At 35.3% G+C, this 20465-nt stretch overlaps 1 protein-coding gene and 1 pseudogene across 1 annotated transcript in view; both read left to right on the top strand.

The window, feature by feature from the left end:
- Positions 1 to 15: 15 nt before the first annotated feature.
- LOC110172105 (F-box and leucine-rich repeat protein 17) overlaps positions 16 to 20465 on the top strand; it is a 542271-nt gene continuing 521821 nt past the window's right edge. Inside the window, exons 1-4 of the mRNA XM_055161948.1 lie at positions 16 to 28; positions 243 to 406; positions 1037 to 1294; positions 1851 to 1982. Coding sequence (XP_055017923.1) covers positions 16 to 28; positions 243 to 406; positions 1037 to 1294; positions 1851 to 1982 — 567 coding nt within the window. The remainder of the gene's footprint in view (positions 29 to 242; positions 407 to 1036; positions 1295 to 1850; positions 1983 to 20465) is intronic.
- On the top strand, positions 15850 to 15967 carry LOC129411408 (5S ribosomal RNA; annotated as a pseudogene).

The following is a 20465-nucleotide window of genomic DNA, read 5'->3' as shown; positions in this document are numbered from 1 at the left end:
TTCTTGGATTTCCACATGACATCTCAAGGTGGAGTGATTTCGGTTTGAGAGAACACAGCCTAAATATGCAGGATTTGTTTGTAAACGTGTGAATGAAACAAAGCAAAACACAACTTCAGGTATGTCTTTGATGAGAAAACAACATTATAACATGGATCAGAAAATGTAAGTAACACTGTCCCTTTAATGCTTGAAGAAGTTTAAATCTCAATTACTGTTTTGTCTGTTTGTAAATCCGACAGAGTGTACCGCATGGATTCACCTGCTTTGTTTATCTCTCCAGGTGCTGTCCCACTTGACGGTGAAGGAGCGCTGTCTGTGTGCCTCGCTCGTGTGCAAATACTGGCGTGACCTCTGCTTAGACTTTCAGTTCTGGAAGCAAATTGACCTCAGTGGCCTACAACAAGTGAGTGCATCCATACCCACAACACCGCAGGTTAAATGTGGTCAGTAGGGCATGGTATGTTTAAAGGGCCTCTTGAGCTTTAAGTACGGTTAGATTGTTGTTTCCTGATCAACTCATAACCAGAGTTGTTCTGTTTCATTCACACATGTATGAGTAATCCTTTATTATTAGTCTAGCTACATCTCCAAAGCTCAAAATACTCTTACATATTTAGGCTGAGTTCTTCTCTCAAGCGGAAAACACTCTGTTCCACCTTGTGATGTCATGAAGCAGTACTTTTCAAGTTTACAGCTACCTTTTACCTTTTAGTTTAGTATAGATGGGCAGTTCCAGGACTGAAATGATCCAGATGATTATGGTTAAGGTGTATGGAGTTTAAAAACACAGTGGAGCACTTCCTGTATTAACACATGACATGACAAAGTGGAATGTTTCCAGCTTGAGAGAACTCAGTCTAAATATGCAGGGTTGTGTGTTAAACATATGTGAGGAGTGTTTTTAATGACATTATTATTATGACATAGATATGAAATAGCATAATATAGCACTTTAAATCTTGTATTTATTTGTCACATTATAACACACTTTTTTCCTAGTTGCTGTCTTAAGCCATTTTCTCTTGTTTCTCAGGTAAATGATGAACTCTTGGTGAAGATTGCATCACGTAGACATAACGTGACAGAGATCAATATTTCGGACTGCAGACGGGTTCATGACAACGGCGTCTCCACTTTGGCCTCGCACTGTCCGGGTCTCCAAAAGTACACCGCATACCGCTGCAAACAGCTGGGGGACGCCTCGCTCTCATCTCTGGCCACACACTGCCCTCTGCTGGTGAAAGTCCATGTTGGCAATCAAGACAAGCTGACTGACGAGGCATTGAAAAAGGTTTGTTCTTTACAAAGCTTTTATTACACTGATTTATTACATATAAAGTTCTTAACACATTTTATTTTACTAGGAATTACAACACAATCCCTTGCACAATTACTGCAAAATTTACTGACATAATAACTTTAACGAAACCTTCATGTAATGTTATCAAAGTAGCAACAAAGTTCAAAGTTCTCAGTCATAAATATATATAGATATATCTCAAAGGTGCTGTTAATATTCTAAAAGAAAAACTATGACTAGCTCATTTAACAATAAAAGTATTTGTGGCATAATTCCCACAGAAAGTAAAAAGTACCAAAACATTTAATTTATATGCTGTTTTCAAACCTTTATTCTAAAATATGTAATTGTTTTTGCATTTTAACAGTAAGGTCTGAAACAATTTTAAACAACATTTGTGTGAACTGGGAAAGCATTATGGCTTTGGGGGCACAGTGCATTAAAGATTTGCTGTTCTATTTTTTTTTTTATTCAAGCGTAAATTCAAAAATGCAGGATTTATCTTGGAGTTGCTCTTAATCTGAAATGTTTTGTATTTTTGTTTCAGCTGGGAGAGCATTGTGGAGAGCTAAAGGACATCCACCTGGGTCAGTGCTACAGTATCACAGACGAAGGCATGGAGGCCCTCGCTAAAGGCTGCCCCAAACTCCAGAGACTCTACCTGCAGGAGAACAAGCTGGTCAGTCACTCATTTTTATTTTATAATTGTGCCACTGTGAAGAATGGCATTTTGTGTTTTGCTTTCATCGCCAATCGCTTATACAATTTTTCAAAGCAGTTTCAGTTCTCTAGTGTGTTTTGTTGTTGACGACTTTTTGCTTGAGGCCTTGCTTAAAATTATTCTTATCATAGTAGTTGGGTTTTGCATCATCTTTACAATAGAGTTGTCATAAAAGAAAGATACCTAAACACAAATCAATTTTCAAACTTGTATCGAACCTGGATACTCATTTGAGCGGTTATCAATCCTGTAAAATCCAGATAAAATTTGACTTTTCCTGAATATTTTAAAATGGTCTTGATCTTTGTCAGAAGTAGTAGTATCCCTACATGATAATATTAAAGAAACAACACTTATTTTGTGCTGAGAATTATACTAAATTGTCTAAAAAGGTTATTTGTATAATCATCGAAATCTTCAAATTGATGAGAATGTAACAAGCAGACATGGTAGATTTTGAATGAATTACTTTACGTTGCAATTGATGATTTGCATAAACTTAAATGTTGGGTTTGCATATTCGTAAAGAAATTATTTGGCATAAATCTGAAAGACAGAATCTTTACTCTGTTGTTAAGTAAAAGTGCATGAGAAATGTAATACTACTTTCGTTACTCAGACCTAGTTTATCATGACTTTACTGTAGTTTGGACTCTGGATATTGATTTTTGAGATTCATTATTGGCTTTGTCTATAGATTGTTGCGCCGATTTCCAAAACATGTGTTATAGATTTATTTTTAAAGGTTGCTAGGCTCTCCTGGTGTGGTTGCCTTATATTAAATGTTAACTTATGAGAAATGAACAAATTCAAACATCTGGTTTTGGGCACAATATAGGTATTTATTTCTGCTCAAGAACATTTCTAACTGCACTCAGACTTGCAAATATGCATCATAATTGGGACTAAACTAGGACTAAACCTTGACTACAACCACCAGGAGGACCCAACCAAGTCCACATCAGGACAAAACTGGGCTCAAACACAAAATGCTCGAAGTTGTATTGATACCTTGCAGCTGATGTCGTCAGAATTTCCCGGGGGTGTTGCTAACTATAGGCACTGCTCTATCTGAAGCTCTTTTGCTCAAGTTAGACTTAAACTGAGCTTTGATTTAATACAGTCGGACCATAAGAAATAGCTTTAGCTGGAACTGAGAGCTGATTTGTGCTATTAAAACGCTCGTATTTGTGCTCCATAAACGCTCCTATCGGTCACAGGTTTATGAAAATGTGCTGTTTAAATCAATTTTGTATTTTTTTATTTTTATTTTTATTGAGTTATCAGGTTTTTTCAGTCTTAAAACTTTTTTGGCAGTGTTTGTCATTGTGTACGTTGTGTCTCCATAGTAAATGACAGAGGTGGGGACTTGCATGTTGTGACTTGGACTCAAGTCAGACTTGAGACTTGACTTGTTAAAACAGACAAAGACTTGAGACTCAACTTGAAGGTCAGTGACTTGGGACTTGAGTCGGACTTGAACCCTGTGACTTGAGAAGACTTGATGCTTAGACCGGTTAACAAATTAACTGTTATTAAGCACTCTTAAATTTTAACTCTTTCTGTTTTGACCGTAATAATTTGTCAAGACATTTAAAAAAAGAAAAATTAATGTCTACAATGCTTATATAAATACTCCTGACATTTTAAGTACAATTTAGTTCGAAATTCATATAAATGGCAAAAATCTAAGCTATATTTTGGTTTAAAGACTTGAAATGAAGCTCAAAGCAGACGACTTGGACTTGACTTGGACGTATGGGTCAGTGACTTGAGACTTGACTTGGACTTGCCTGTCTTTGACTTTGGACTTGACTTGGACTTGAGGTCAAAGACTTGAGACTTACTTGAGACTTGCAAAACGATGACTTTGTCCCACCTCTGGTAACTGATGAACAGTTCGTCATACACACACATGTAGAACACCCCCAGCATGATGTCATTGCAAAGTATCAATACTGCTACTGTACATTTTACAAACTAAGATGTTCAGTGTTGATTGTAAAATACGATATGCCCACTAGGTGTCACTCTTTGTTTCTCACTTGCTTTGACATGTTTGTGGTGCACAGTTTCACAACTTTGGTGGTTTAGATTTTCATGTATACATATTTCTTTCTGTATTAAAATAAACAGTTAGTATTGCGTCGCCCGACTCACACACTTTGTTTATGAAATGTGTGATTATTTTTTTGCGGAAGATTAATATCTCTGAAAAATGTTTTAGCTCAGCATTATCGGTTTCATCCAGTCATTTTTCAGCTGTAGCTTTGTTGTAGTTTTTCTGGTTTCTTGGCATTCGGTCCCAGTGAGGGATGAGTCTTTATGAGTCTTGCAGTGTCGGGGAAGTTTGAAATGCCTGGGCTAAAGTCTTCATCACTTTGCCAAGATTTGAAATGCCAAGGTTATATCTGACATATTTTTCCGGATCGTGTTTATTTTAAAGACATCTGAAGTAAGGCTCCACCATAGACTGTAGATAAAATGGGCATAGTTGAGCATGGGGGGTGATTCGAATTGTCATCCCTTTCACGCTGAAACTGCTGCAGTGAGCTTTTATTTCACTAATTTATCCATAAATACATTTCCATTCCTAATATTAAACTCAGCTAGAAATTCACCTTATAACAGCTACCCTCGATGTGCTTCATTTGACTGGAACTGAACGCTTTGGGTGACGTTGCACTCCTTTAGTCCACTTCTTTATACATGTTCTACCCATGGATATTATTTTTTTTATAAATTTTTTGCAAATGGTTCAGTTTTTGCTAAATCAAAGCATCCAAATTACTAAAAAGTAAAAATAAACAAATACATAAATAAAATAAAATAATAAGTAATAAATAAAATGATTAATAAAAAAAAAATAATAATAATAATAATAAAAAATAAAATATAATAAATAAAATAGATAGAAGAAAAAAATACACTAAAGATGAAAAAATAAATAAATAAATAAAAATAAATAAACAAAAATAAGTATATCATATAAAAATAAACAAAAATTAACATAATAAATAAAATATCTTGTTCTACTCAGTATAATAACCACTCTCAACTTGTGGATTACCAAAGCAGCCTCATTTGGTTTGTGATAAATTAGTTTAGGTTGAAAATGGTTGCATTTCAGATCCAACAATTTGTCTAAACAGTATTAACTTATTTGTGTTTATGCTTTGTAATTTAGTTTAATTTAGTGTAATTTAAACCACAAATTGCTCTGTTAGAAGGTCTCTGGCTTTTCTAACTATCATTGTAATTTATAAAATCAGACATGTATTTAAAATCACAGAAACATTTAGATTAGATTTCAAATGCACTGATTAAAGTATTAATATATTCACAGGCTAATAAAAAGAAAACAGAACAGCACTATCCATTACAGGGAATTCCCATATCTGTTTAACTCAATTTAGGAAACCTTGGCAGCAGTTTTGAGCTATAAGCCTCTATTGGGATTTGCCATTTTTATTACTTTATTTCATTATTTATACAAATCATACGTATCAGGGACAACCTTGATAGCTATTATTTACAGGAAATTCTGCAATGGATAATAAAACTATGAAAATTTATAGGTTGAGTTTCTCCAACATACAACACAGATCCTTATGGTTTAAAATGGAGCAGGAGGACAGGTCAGGAAATCTATGGTGGAATTTAGTTTTTAGCTGTCAGATTGAAGATTTGTTTTACTGGTTTATGGTTAATATTTCCGTAATTACTGGGTCTATCCACATGAAACATAAAATGAAAAATGAAATGAAAAACACAAGGTCAATTTGGTTTTTTGCTTCAGAAACCATCATTCCCAGTAGTCTGAAATGTCTTAAAACAACCAATAGCTATTATATCTTTCATTGTAGATTTGTAGATTTGTAGCTTTATTAATTTTCTCTTAAAGGCGCTTTCAAATGTGAAAAACTGAACTAGTCCATTTTAAACAGTTTGCAATGGTCCGAAGTTACGCTTCACTTCCTCACTTTATGCATTCTTGCCATCCTAATTATTCACAACAATGAGTTTATAAGCAATTTTCACAACTGTCAGAGACCAGAGCGTGTTTTGCTGTGACGATAATGCTTACAAAAATGAGCATGCTAATGGCGCACTTCCTGATGTAGGGGTCAGGACAAATTTTGCTCAAATACATGGAAAAACAAGATTTGCTGTTTAACTGTGTAGTGGACCAATCAGAAAGGCAAACACAAGGTATAAAAGTAAGGATACATTTAATTAAGTCAAAAAAAGGATGTAATTTAACAGAGGCACAAATTAGGTAAATCATTAAAAAGTCAGACCCAACTCCGGTAAGAACAAAACTAACCCAACCAGACAAAGAACAGGGTTGTTTAAATACATGAAGACCAACTAAAACTGAACACAAGAAGGGGTAATTACACTAAATCATTAAAGTAACAAGAAGGCAATTAAGTTTAATACAGAAAATAATAAGTGATAATAAAGTGACCTTAAACAAAGTAGACAAACTAACTTAGTAAAACAAACTAAATAGTGCTCCCGCCTTTGTTTGGCGTGGATGGTCTGTGCCAAAGGTCCTCCGTCTGGCAAACAAAAAAAAAGAACAAGTGTAAGTAAATAATTCAGACTTATATTAAATAAAATGTGTGCATCTAAATTAGAATATAAGTCTAATTAAAGGAATTAAATGAATTTATATGCTGTAATTAACTTAATGTAAATGAAATGAAATAATACTAACGCTGTGGAGTGGCGTCAGAGGTATTCACCACAAACTGTCAGATTGCATATTTGTTGGCCTGGTTTATTGTTAATATCTTAGTAATTATTACTTTTACAATTGTGTCAGAAAATGGGGCCTTTATTCAAAATATAATACACCACATACGAAGCAAAAGGTGGTCATTTGAGGATTTGGTTATGAAATATAAAAAAACAACAGCTTTTTTTTTATTGCTACATAATTCCAGCCACCTTACTTCATCTGTATGTATATCAAATGTAGAAATTAGTAAATATTTAGAAAAAAAAAAACATTGAACGGGAGGATGAGTCCAAACTTTTGAGTGGTAGTTTGTTCTGAAGTTTGTTCTTTGGCTTTACTGGCATTTAGCAATGAAAGAATCTGTTTATAATGAGTCTCAGATGAGAAGTAGCTTTCACTCTCTCACTGTTCGTCTCTGTGTTCGAATGAAATTATTGAACCACAGCTCTGTTTCTGTGTGGTCTCGCCCTCCCCTCACAGCAAACCCCAAATAGTTTTTCATTTTCTCTTATTCCCATCATCTTGTCCCTGCTGTGGTCTGGAGCTCCACGCCCGAGGTCTTTTCACAATGTTAGGCCTGCGTCCAGATTAGAGCGGCACGATTTTGAGGGAAAAAAAAAAAAAAAACTGTTAGTGATTTTTTTTTTTTGGAATTGAAATTGTGGTTAGATTTGCAATTACTGTTTCTGAATCAGGAGTCCGTTAAGAGAGCTGATTTTAAAGTTGCACGATATAACTTTTGTGGTAGAGGGTTCACCACCTGCTTGACTCCATGTAAATGTTATTGTTTTTTATCTCAAATCCTTGAATTTAACTATCTCCATGGAGACAAGACGGCCACATCACCAGATCACCAGGCCAAGTTACAGGTCAGATCTGTGGAGTAGTGGGTCCGCTCATGGTAATAATACATGTTTTAGCTGTTTTTGAGAAGTAAAAACACCCGTAGTTGAATAAATACAAGATATATTTGCTTAATGCCATACTGTGGAACATCCCACACAAAGCAACAACATCACCATGGAGATAAGCAGATGGCAAACCACCAGAAAAGTTACACAGTGCAGCCTTAAAGGGACAGGGACACAAATCGAACAAATGTAGGTAAACTGTATGATTTGTATTGAAGATGTCTGATGTACTGACTTAAAAAGTATCGTCCCATATAAAGGCAGGATTGTCTTCTCTATCTTATATAATCCTATATTTTGTTTTTCAGAAAATTGTTTGCATGATTTTTTGAGAAGAAAATCTGTTTGTGATTGTAATTGAAATTGTGGTTGGATTTGTGATTACTCTTTTTTTTTTTTTTCGCCAATAATTGTGTACATTTTCTGGTGGAGGATCCGTCATCATCTAAATAGAGATGTTATTTCTTTATCTAGAATGTTCCACAGTATTGTATTAAACCTTTCTATTTCCATGGAGACCAAACCAGACGAAGTTACTTGTCAGATTTGTAGAGAGACATCCCCACTCACAGTCAAAATGCCACCTGTAATTTCATGAATGTAAGGTGGAACTGTTTAATGTCATTCTATGCAGAGCAATGACTTATCCATAGAAATAAGGAGGTGACAAACCCCCAATGGAAAAGTTGCATTGTGCACCTTTAAAAATAACAGTCTCTGATTTGCTAATTGTGACCTTTAACATTGTGATTTAAAAGCTGAAAAACCTTTTATACCGCTTCACATTTTGACTTTTTATCTTATCTTACTGGCGACAAAGGGGAAAAAAAACCACACAATTTTTGAAGTCTGCTCCACCTTAAGGGAATTTCAGAAGGACTTATGATATTTGTACTGCTTTTATACTTGGAATTCTCAATAATATCTCAAAATCTTAGAAGTCGGACATCTGGGGCTAAGTCTCGGAAGGATTGTAGGGAATGCTATGATGCAAGCTGTGAAATTTTAGGTTTAATCTTTCTAAAAAGTCTAAATATTTGAAAATGGCTGTCAAACTGAAGGGCAAATGGGTTAAGGTTTTTGCTGCGACTGTTTTAATGTTCTAACAATGCGGAATACAGCTCCAAATTTTGTTTACACTGAACAAATTGACCTTGTGTTTTTTATTTCAGCTTTGCCTGCAGCCAAAACCAGCCTAGGGCCACAGACAACCCCCACACAGTGCTTTTCCATTGGCAGGTGACTCTTTTTTCATCCGACCTCTTGCCTTTTTTATGGACATCCATTAAGTATTTATAGTTTTATTTCAGCGCCAGTTTTTCAGAACAGTTTCTTCAACATTTTTCCTCAATACTTTTGTTATTTCCTTGCACCTCGAAGGACAAAGACTGAGAAGCGCAGACTCACGATTTTCATCATCTTGCCTCACTTTTTGTCGTATCTGGAAAAGAGACTTAAAGCAAAAAGAAAAATAAACAAAAATCCTGGCAGCTGTTTGTGCTGCAGAATCTTTTAGTTCAGTATCTTTCCACTAAGTTTGCTTTTTTCCCCCCAAAACACACATTTGCAATATTTTGTCAGCTTTGTCAATATTGCACAATTCTTACCATTTATCCACTTGCACATTAACACACAAACAAACACATAAAAAAACTGAAACATTTTAAACATGTCCACAAGAATTGACCAGAAAATAAGAACTGGCAAACTATGTATTATTTGTACTAAGTTGCATGCTTAGCAGTTTTTATGCAGAAGAAGACAGGAAATTTTGTTTGTGGAGGAAATGATGGTACTTCAGAAATTGCAGATTTTGTAATTTGCTAATTGCATCTATTCTAATGTTGATTAAGATTACGATTAATCTTGCAGTACTAATCAGTTGTTACATGCACATGTGTAGGATTCATAGCTTTATTCTGGATATAGGCTATGCATGCATTAACAATAAGGCTGGAAAATGTGGCATATAATAATTAGGCCGTGCCCTGATGAGGAGCATGAGCAACGATGAGTGCAAGGGCGAATGCGAGTGGACGTGGTGCAGCTTTGTCCTTTCGGTCGCCCCTGGCATGAACAGCAGTATCCCAGTAACCCCACGTCCAAGGCCTGGGCCATATTTAATTTATCACTGCTAAAATGAATGGAAGTGAATGGGCAGCAAAAACATATATTACTGACATGGGGCATTGGTCAAGTTTGGCCAGCAGGGGTGCAAAAACATTTAAAAACATATAAAGGTGCACTGTGTAATTTTTCTGGTGTGTTGGCCTCATTGGCCAAACTGAAAGTCCGCCATCTTTGATTTATTTATTTATTTTTTTATCAACACGTGCAAAAATTTAGAAAAATGACAGGATTAGGTGAGGAGTTAGAATTAGGGTAAGGACTAGGGTTAGAGTTGGGGTTGGGGCTATGGTTAGGGTTACAACTAGGGTTAGGTTTAAGGTTAGGGTTATGTTTAGGGTCGGGCCTAGAGTTAGGGTTTGAGCTACTTATGGTTGTTGTTTACGGATATTGGGGTTAATGTGGGGCGCCGCATTTGTGGGGTGCTGCATTGCTGGCGCGGTGTGCACTGGGTGAGGGCCGTTCAACATCACTTATGGCTTTAATGTTCTTTTCTTGTTCTCAGTTTTAACCCTAATTTTTTTTCTGGTATCTTAGACAAATAAATATAAGACAATAAGGTCCGCCTACATTTTTGGGTCAGTATGTAGGGCTGATTGTGATTGTTTTCCTCAAACTATGTTGCTTCAATTTACTACAAACTCACCCACAGCCCCTCTTTACCACAAAAACTTTTAAGAGAACAGTGTATTCATGTTTTCAGCAGTTAACTTTTCACACTCTTACTGACAAACTATAAAAAGCCCCTCGCTGATCACAGACTATCTGAAGCGATCCAGTCTCTATTACGATTCAGTTAATCTCTCAGCCTTAATCTATTATGCAAAAAGTGGACCTGACGAAAAATAAATTATATTTTTGTACTTTTAATGTAAGAATTATTTGGTTTTACGCTGCACGATCCTGATTGTTTACACTTTTAATTAACGCGACAATGTGTACGTGGAATTGCATTTGACCTCATAGATTACCATACGCCCTCAATTTGGCTGTAATTACCTTGCAGCTTGTACCGTCCCAGTTTCCTACAACATCTCAAAGCCTCTCGGGACCAAAATGACATGTTTGTATAAAGAAAGAAGACATATTTTTGACACTTCTAGCTCGTGTTTTTGGACGCTGGTCTCTGTTGGATAATGTCTTGTCGGTAGTGGAGTCAATTGCCAAATGACATCAAGGGTTGGCTAATGAGACATAATGGCGCATGAGAATATATTGATGATTACATTAGCAGGATTAGCCTTAGAACAAAAATAAAGGAAGTGATAATGATAGCTGCTGGATATTAGACCTTTTAACATGGTCTAACACACCTTTAAATTGCTCATATTACTCTATTTTCTGATCTATGTTAAAATGTTTATGTTTGCTCATCAAAAACATACCTGGAGTTGTGTTTTGTTTCATTCACATGTCACGCATTCACAAAAACCCTGCACATTTAGGTTGAGTTCTTCTCTCAAACTGAAGAGACTGTTCTACATTGTGATGTCATGTAGTAATACCGAAATTGCTCCACTGTGTTTTTAAACTCCTCACATCTTCATTAGAATCATTTGGATAATTTCAGCCCCCCCCATAGTGTTACACAGTGCAAAATATAAAATATGTAAAATATCACCTTTTTTAATAAAATTTTTTAATTTACTGTATTTATTTTGCACATATTTAACGTAACAATAAAAAAAAACAAAAAAAACAACACACTAGATTAAAAGAGGAAGAGGCTAAACCCCCCAAAACGACTTATATTAAAGCCTCCACCTTATGAATACATAAAAAATTGAACATTATTGCTGTGCATAGAAAAACAAAAACAAATTGCATTTACACACCTTGGGTTAAATTCATTTGATTCAAACATGGGTTAAAATACAATGAAACATCCACAACTGAATGATTATCAAATATTATCATGAAATATCAAACATTTCCTCAAGCTCTTTTTAAACAACACCTCTAATGCCATCACCAATCAAATGTGAAAACTTACTCCACATTTTACAGCCTCTGTATGGTCGGCAAAACTGAGTTCTTGATGTGACACATTTTGGAACATGAAAATTAAGATTTTGACGAGTATTGCATCTATGAATCTCTACTTTGGTTTTAAAGTCAAATGTGAAATGTTTGGGGATCGTAGTTGAATTATAAAGAATTTCATACATAAAAATACAAATTTGATACATATTAATCTCATAAATATTAAGAATGTTAAGTTTTAAGTCTTTCGTACAAGTTTGCACTCTATGAAATACCTTTTTTAAGAAGGCAATTTCATTTTACAATATAGTTTTAGGATTGGCCTAACTTTAAATCAACAATTTCTGTAACATCTTGTAGACAATATATCATCCACCTCTGCACACACTGAGGCTGCATAGTCTTATTAAGTGAAGTGAATTAATGCCAGCTGCCCCAACATCAGTATGGAAAGCAGTGATTAAACATAAGGAGTACGGCTCTGACCAGCGGCGCATTGCTCTGTAATGACAAACAAAGCATTGTGCATGGCCTTTTTAAGATCTGTCTTTATTTAGTGAGGTTTAAGTTTAGCTTTATGCACGTTTGAGAGGTTAGAATATATACTTTACTCAAACATATTTAACATCATTATATTTAAAGGTGCACTGTGCAACTTCTCTGGTGGACCGTCCGTCACCTGCTTGTCTCCATACAGATGTTATTGCTTTGCCGGAAATGTTCCATGGTATGATTTTAAATACTTTCATCTAGCATTTATTCATTATGAGTGTTTCTCTTGCTAAAAAATACTATAATTCCTTCTGTGAATGGCTGCGACTCTCCACAGATCTGAATTGTAATGCAGCGTAGTGTTTTAACCTGTTGGTCTCCCTCATGATAAGTAAGTTTAATCAATACTATGGAACATTCTAGACAAAGCAATAACATTTCTATGGAGACATCAGGCTCTGGACCGTCCACTAGAAATGTTACACAGTGCACCTTTAAAATTCTGTTTAAATCTGTTTTTAAAATGTTGAAGTTCATCCTTTTACTTCCTAGCAGCACATGCAACATAATTAGAGGTAATTCCACAGCTATTACCTGCATAATGTTAACAAGGGCCTAAACTGAATTTATAAATGATGTTTATTAGGGATGTTAAAATAACCAAAATATCATGATGTCGTATTGTCAAAAGTCTCACAATAATGGTGTGGGCTGTCACAATATATCGAATTACAAGTTCCTTTGCTTAAATGCATTTTGTTACAGTAGCAACAGCTTATACGCATCGGTAACTACATATCCCATGATTTATTTCAGCACAGACAACATGAAGAAATTAATTTTTTAGTTGAATTCTTGGGATTATGACGGAAATAATTCACACCAAAATCTTGTCAAGGTATTTTAAAAGCAAAAAAGTCTCCTATCTACAATTATATTAGCCTCTCCAAAATATTGCTGTAAAAATTGTACCGTGAGATGCATATCTTGAAAATAGAGATTTGGATATCGTTCCAGCCCTAATGTTTATGCTAATAAAAATAATTACAGCACCTTTATTTTGTTAAATTATGTTGGTGACATAGGTAGAGATCATAGACTGTATAAAGAAATGGACTAAGCGAGTTAAGTAAGTCACCCATAGCGTTCGACTCCAGTCAAATGAAGCTCACAATGCTGGAAGTTATAGGGGCGAATTTGGAGCAAGGTCCATATTAGGAATTTATTTACATTCAAAACAGCAAAATAAAAATGCCAAGATCATGTAGAGTGGGTTAAAACGAATATTTTAAAACCAAAATGATGAGGCTCACTGCAGCAGTCACAGAGAGAGGGTCCACAGTTTTTCAATGTAAAGTCAATTGGAACCAGAGTTGATGGAGCTGAAAGTGCCCCCATGAACACTTCCTATTTGCTCGCGGGTTAGCTATGTCCGTTTATCAGTGGCGAACTGTGGAGCTGGACCCTGGGCCTTCACTAGACCAATTGCTTGCTATCATGACATTTATTTAAAAAACAAAAACAAAAAAAAACAAAAACTAAAGGAAGCGAATCTGACATTCACTTACTTCATATATTTCTTTAATAATCATAAGCCACTGTTCAGCAACTACAGATGGATGGAGCTCCGGTTCTCGTGTCTTTCTCTTTCTTCTCCTTCTTTCAGACACCCCCTGAAGTGTCCAAATAGAGGCGTCCAGCTCGTTTTGTGATGCTGCCGTTCTCACAGGGTATTCGTGAAGGCCCGGAAGATGTCATGATATGATCCCTCCCATAACTCAGTGAAATATGATTGGCTAAGACAACTGTCAATCTCAAACTCATTCCCACATTGAGTTGAATTGGACGGGCCTTCGTTCCAGCCACTGAAGGCCCTGCAAGTGTTTCTTTAGTCTATTGCCTGCAGGAGGAGTCACTGTTTTGCCCAGATACTATTGGAAGAATAATTGTGATTGGTCCATTTCCATCCCATTATATTAACCCTTTGTCTCCCAAGAAATATCAGTCCAAGTTTACAAGAATGATCTAGAAATTATTAATAGTTTAGTGTTTATTACTCACTGAATAAAAAAATATTGAAAAAAATATATTAGTAGTACAAAAATTTATTCAATGTTTTTTCTCACTGCTTACCGCTACTTCCTGTGTTTTTGTACTTTTTTTTTCTCAACTTTTTTCCACAAACTCAACTGATGCAAAACTATGATAAATATTTACCGCAGGTACAATCCCACCAAACCAAGTCATAATTGGAAAAACACGAAAAACTGTCATATTCATTTAAAGCGTCAGAAAGTTGTTGTCCGTTAGCCGCTAATGACTCGGGATTATTCCTGTCAAACTGAAGTGAGGAAAGACTGTTCCCCTTGCCAAATTTCCAAGCTTTAATGTCACTTTGTCTCTCGTCCTATGTGCCTATTTTCATTTTTGAAAATATTTTCCATATCTTGTTTCATTTTTCCATGAAGCTAAAGATACAGTATTGTACTTGGAAACACATTGACAAGTTTGATAAATAGCCTTAGTTCAAAAATCCTGACAGTTGGCTAAGACATTATTAATGCAATACACAGTAATATTTAATACACTGGCTATATCATGTTTAACTCCTAATTATTCACTTTGACAAGAAGTAGAAGTTTTAAAATGTCTTAATAATGAAGAATGATAAAAGACTATATTGCCTCATATGCTTTACAGAGTCTTTAGTGAGGACATGTCGTGTTTTATGATAATTTGAATTGATATTTGAATTGGAAAATCCAGTACACAGGGGACGGCATTTTGTTTTAGTCGTACGCTATTGCCAGTAATATCAAAGCTTATTCTAATACATGTAACTATAGATTATATTTTTGCAGTGACGCTGGGGGTGCTCCACGAGTATGTGTATCGGCAGAATGTTCACCAGTTACCATGGAGACACAACGCACAGTTTAACAAACACTGTCAAAACCTGAAAACCAAGAAAAAATTAAAAATGGATTTAAACACCACATTTTCAAGAGTTTGTGATTAATACGAGCATAATAAACTCACCTGATCTAGTTCAAGCTGACTTACACTATAGAGTTAGACTATAGACTATAGACTATAGACTATAGACTATAGACTATAGACTATAGACTATAGACTATAGACTATAGACTTTGACTTAGACTAAATTCTAAATAAGTAGCAAGAAAAGAGCAAGAGACAGGTGTCAAATAAGGAGTAATTATATAAATGTAAATGTACATGTCAAAATAATATTGAAAGATAAGTAATAAAATATAAAATCTCAGCTTTATACAAGACCTCAAAGGAAGACAGCGCAACAATGATATGATGTTTGACAGGACATAGGGTTAACTGTTATATAAAGGTTTACAGTTGTAGGGAGTATTATATGTTACATAAGGGTGGGTTGTTGTACAGTTGTAGGGAGTATTATCTGCTACATAAGGGTGAGTTGTTGTACAGTTGTAGGGAGTATTATCTGCTGATGAGTTGTTGTACAGTTGTAGGGAGTATTATCTGTTACATAAAGGGTGAGTTCTTGTACAGTTGTAGGGAGTATTATCTGTTACATGGCCTTACCAGCTTGTCAAAGCCTGATCTCGTCAGATCTCAGAAGCTAAGCAAGGCTGGGCCTGGTTAGTACTTGGATGGGAGACCGCTGGGAAAATTAGGTGCCACAGGGGGCCAGCAGTCATAATTTTTTTTTTACGTTGTGTCCTTAGGCAAGGCACTTCACCCACATTACCTAGTATGAAAGTGGTGTGTGCGTGAGTGATGGTGGTGGTCAGAGGGAGCGATGGCGCCGATTGGTATGGGAGCTGCGCTTCTGTCAGTCTGCCCCAGGACAGCTGTGGCTACAATAATACTTTACCACCACTGCGTATGGAGTGAATGAATAATGCACTGTGAAAGCCTTTGTGTGACAAATGTCTGTGAAAAGCGCTGTATAAAAAAAAAAAAAAAACTTACTTATTTACTTACATAAAGGTGAGTTGTTGTACAGTTGTAGGGAGTATTATCTGTTACATAAAGGTGAGTTGTTGTACAGTTGTAGGGAGTATTATCTGTTACATAAAGGTGAGTTGTACAGTTGTAGGGAGTATTGTCTGTTACATAAAGGTGTAGTCAGCTCTTTATGGTCAAACTGTGAAACTGTAAAACAAAGCTCAGATTAAACTCTAAAACAGCCTCAGACAGAGCAGAGCCTACAGTTAGCCTCACACCCCCAGATAAATAATAATAAAATTAGCTGCAAACTATCAGTATTATATTTCCATCATGTATTGATTCTAAAATTTTGCACAGAGCCAGAGCCAGAGGCAGAAGTATGCATAGTCTGGCCCAGAACGCCTTTTCATTGTGATAAATACAATACAATATTTATAGTAATTTAACAAAAGTAAGACATAGATGTGAGTTAAGGATAATGTTATCTTTCATTACACTGAATAAAAGGCCAAAACAGTTTGATTTCTTTTCATATTAATACTTTTCAACTCTTTCACTGTTGGACTTTATTTTCCAGATGTTCACAAGTGAACGAATGAGAACTTCAGCACATTAATTTCTTGAGTTGTGTTAGAGGAGAGGGAGCAGCCCAAGAATATTAGCAGAGAAAAATCCCCCAAATCCTGTGGGGTTTTCCTGTCAGATGTCCACGAGAGACATGGAATTTTGTGTCTGAAACTTGAATTTCCTTCGCATCTCTAAAAAAATAGGCTCTAAAAATCTACTTTCTTTCCTTTTAGGCTTATTGATTGGTCAGAAATTTAACTTCACTTCATTTTCTGCATATTGAAGACAAAGTAAATATGTCTTTCATAATTTTGACAATTATTTGAAACCATTACGTGTTGTTTCTCAATCTCAAAAGTGGTGGTTTAAGAAAATACTTAAATTTAGTTACTTAAGCAAAAGTGCAGATACTGGAGTAAAAAAAAGTAAAAACATCAAAGTAAAAGTATCATGACAAAATCTTAAGTAAAAGTATTAAAGTACCTATTTAAAAATGTAAAGAGTGAAAAGTAAAAGTATTTCATGCAGATTTTGAGATCTACATAAACTTCCAATGTAGAGATGTTGGTAAAGATTTGTGCTGAATTTTGTTCAATAGAAACAACTGAGTCGATTGCTTTTTTTTTTGTTTTTTTGTAGCTGTCTTTATTTATTGGTTTAATTTTGTTTGCTTGAAATACAAACATGTTAAAAATAAACCCTCAGCCTTCTCAGCTTGTCTCATACAATAATAAAAAATACTTTTACTTTTCAGTGCTGATAAAAATGTCGTGGAGTCGAAAGTCCAGATACCTGCTCTCAAATGTAGTAATGTAAAAGTAAAAAGTATCCACTGCAGAATGTGCTTAAGTAAAGTACAGATACCTCATTTTATTGTCAGTTTGTTTCAATTTTGATAAAAAAAAAACAACAACAATCATAATAACTGAAAAAAAAAATCTTGGTAGACCTCTTCTAAAAAAAGCTAGTCTCCAATTTTTTATTTTTTATTTTTTGTAATATTTCCTGGTAAATGTCCCTTTCCATTTCAAGTGCTTAGGGTGCTGTACTTGCATACCACCAGTAGAGGTCGTCCTAAGACTGGTTAAGAGCACTGTTGCTACTGTGGCGAAGCACTGAGCAGCTTGGGGTTCCTTTTAATACCAAATACAAGCTCCCATGCTGCTTTTGAGAACGTAAAGATATTAAAACATTTCTGAGTGACACATTCTTCTCAGGCGTCAGTATTTTTCTTCCTTGTTTCCGTAGCTGGGAGCAGGAGCATTCAATCTCTAAAATCAGTTTTCATTGGATAGAAATAATGCCGTATAACCTGTTGATATAGTCTCCGATATTTTCTTTTATGAGAGCGAACAGTGGGGGGTGGTGCTTGGCTTTTGTACCTCCTGCCTGCGCTGTGCAATTAGTTCAACATGGAATAAGTCTTTTTCTCCAGACTTGAACTCTGATGATGTCTACGAGGTCTTAGTGCATTACTTTGTGGGACTGTAGATGACTTTATTAAGTGTTTGCCACGAGCGAACACAGGCGAGGTAATGGGGGATGTAAATGTGGGTTTGAATTTTGAAATGTTGCTTTTACTGTTTGTAAGATTTCGCTTGGCCTTTTTACACTTGTTTTTGCACTTCAGTAATTTTATTCAGTATTTTTACTTTAACTCAGGACTATAGATTGTTGCTACTGTAGTATTAGTACAACACTCCTGTACACGGTTTGCATTCATGTGTGTTTATTCGATTAATGTTTAACTCATTATAATCTACATACATTTTATTCAATTTGTAATTAAATAAAACATATTCAGTATGAGGGGTGTGAAAAAATATTGAAATATCGAAATATTTTTTTTACAGTGCTATAGTTTTGTTGCTTATTTCACAGAAGGAAACTTGTTTATGCAACACATTTGACATTTTCACTGTTTTGATTATTAAAAATGTGTGTTTTTTATATTAACTTTGCACAAGAAGTGGTTTAACAAAGACTTTTAGTATCACAGAAATGATTTAGCCTTTATTTTTTATTGAATTTTTATTTGAAATATATCGTATCGAATTGAAAGTGCACTATATCAAGATATGTATCGTATTGTGGCGTATGTGTCGAGGTATGTTTTGTATCGGCAACTTCTTAATGATACCCAGCCCTATTTGCTATGTAGAACAATCAAATCAAATACTAAGTAAGTCACTGACCAAGTGTACAGAGAAGCTAAATCTTTTTGTGCCTCCTCTTTTCTCCAACTACAACACGTTTATGGACATTTATCTCAAAATTAGTATGACATTAAGGCACTAAAGAAAACATTTTAGTTAATAATTATTCTGATTATAACAAAAATATCTCTCTCTTGTTGTTGTTCTTTCAAATATTTTTCCATTGCTATTCTCTTAAAAGTTATTTTGAATTGAAAAAGAGAAGTGGCTTGTTTTAGCTCATTGCAGCAACTGTTACATAATTTAACTCCTTTGCTTGTTAAACAGTGTTCCCTCAGAGTATTTCTTACATGCAGCTTGTTAAACATACATGTACCCCTTAGATTATATATCTAAGGGGTACATGTATATATATTTATAATTTTAGCATTTTATTTTATGACATGTTGTATTGTAATATTGTAACATTGAAATTTCATATTTTGACATTCCTAGAGAAAAGAAAAAAAATACTTCTGATTGGTTAATAAGTAGAGATGGACCGATTTAGCGCTTTTTAGTGTATCAGCTCCAGCACAGACAGATATTTAGTTTTGCCTGATCTGGTGCCTTAAGAAAAGTTTAATGGACACTGATTACTGCAAAGAGTAAACTGCACAAAATGTGACTACACAGTTCTCATAAAGGTTTGTGGTTTAAAAAAAAAAAAAAAAGAAAGAAATGAGTGAGTACTTTGGATGTTTTTTTTTTTTTTTAAACATCCAAAATAAATGTATATACTAGGAATTAATATTCACTATTCACTGTTTTGAATGGATTACAGTGTCTGTCTCCAGGTCGGGTCTGCAGAGGAAAGAGCATTTACTGTAACGATGCATGAGGTATTCATGAGCATTACCTGAGTAACAGTAATGTGTAGAGTATAGAGTAATTGTAAGGTAGATGGATTTAATGCCATACTGTGGAAAAGTTTAAACATAACAATAGCATCTCCATGGAGACACGAGAAAAGTTACATTGTGCATGTCTAAACAACACACCCACACCTCTGAGCCTGCAGTGTTTTGGACAGCCAATCCCAATGTCACATCTGGTAATTTCCTCAAAATGGATTTAAATTTCAAAACTTTATTCTGGCTCTTATTAAAAAGCCCACTGGCTGTGACCTGGCCACTGTCCTGTCTCTGGCCCTCTTCCTCCCTCCTCCTCGTTTTCCTTCTCATCCTCCACCTTCTTCTCTCTCCTCCTCTTTCTCTTTCTACTCTTCCTTCTCCTCCCTCCTTCTGTTCCTCATCTTCCTCCTCCTTCTCTTTCTCCTCCCTCTTCTTGTTTCTCCCCCACCTCTTCTTCCTCCTCCCTTCTCCTCCACTTCCTTCCTCCTTCTCTCTCCTCCTCCTTCTCTTTCTACTCTTCCTTCTCCTTCTGCTCCCTCCATCTGTTCCTCTCCTTCCTCCTTCTTTTTCTCCTCCTCCTTCTCTCTCCTCCTCTTCTTCCTTCTTCTCTTTCTCCT

This window comes from Boleophthalmus pectinirostris, unplaced genomic scaffold (genome assembly GCF_026225935.1).
Source record: "Boleophthalmus pectinirostris isolate CB_2022bp ecotype Guang Dong unplaced genomic scaffold, ASM2622593v1 HiC_scaffold_4, whole genome shotgun sequence".
Lineage (NCBI taxonomy): Eukaryota > Metazoa > Chordata > Actinopteri > Gobiiformes > Gobiidae > Boleophthalmus > Boleophthalmus pectinirostris.
The sequence above is the reverse complement of the archived record's forward strand: the minus strand, read 5'-3'. Positions and strand labels throughout refer to the sequence as shown.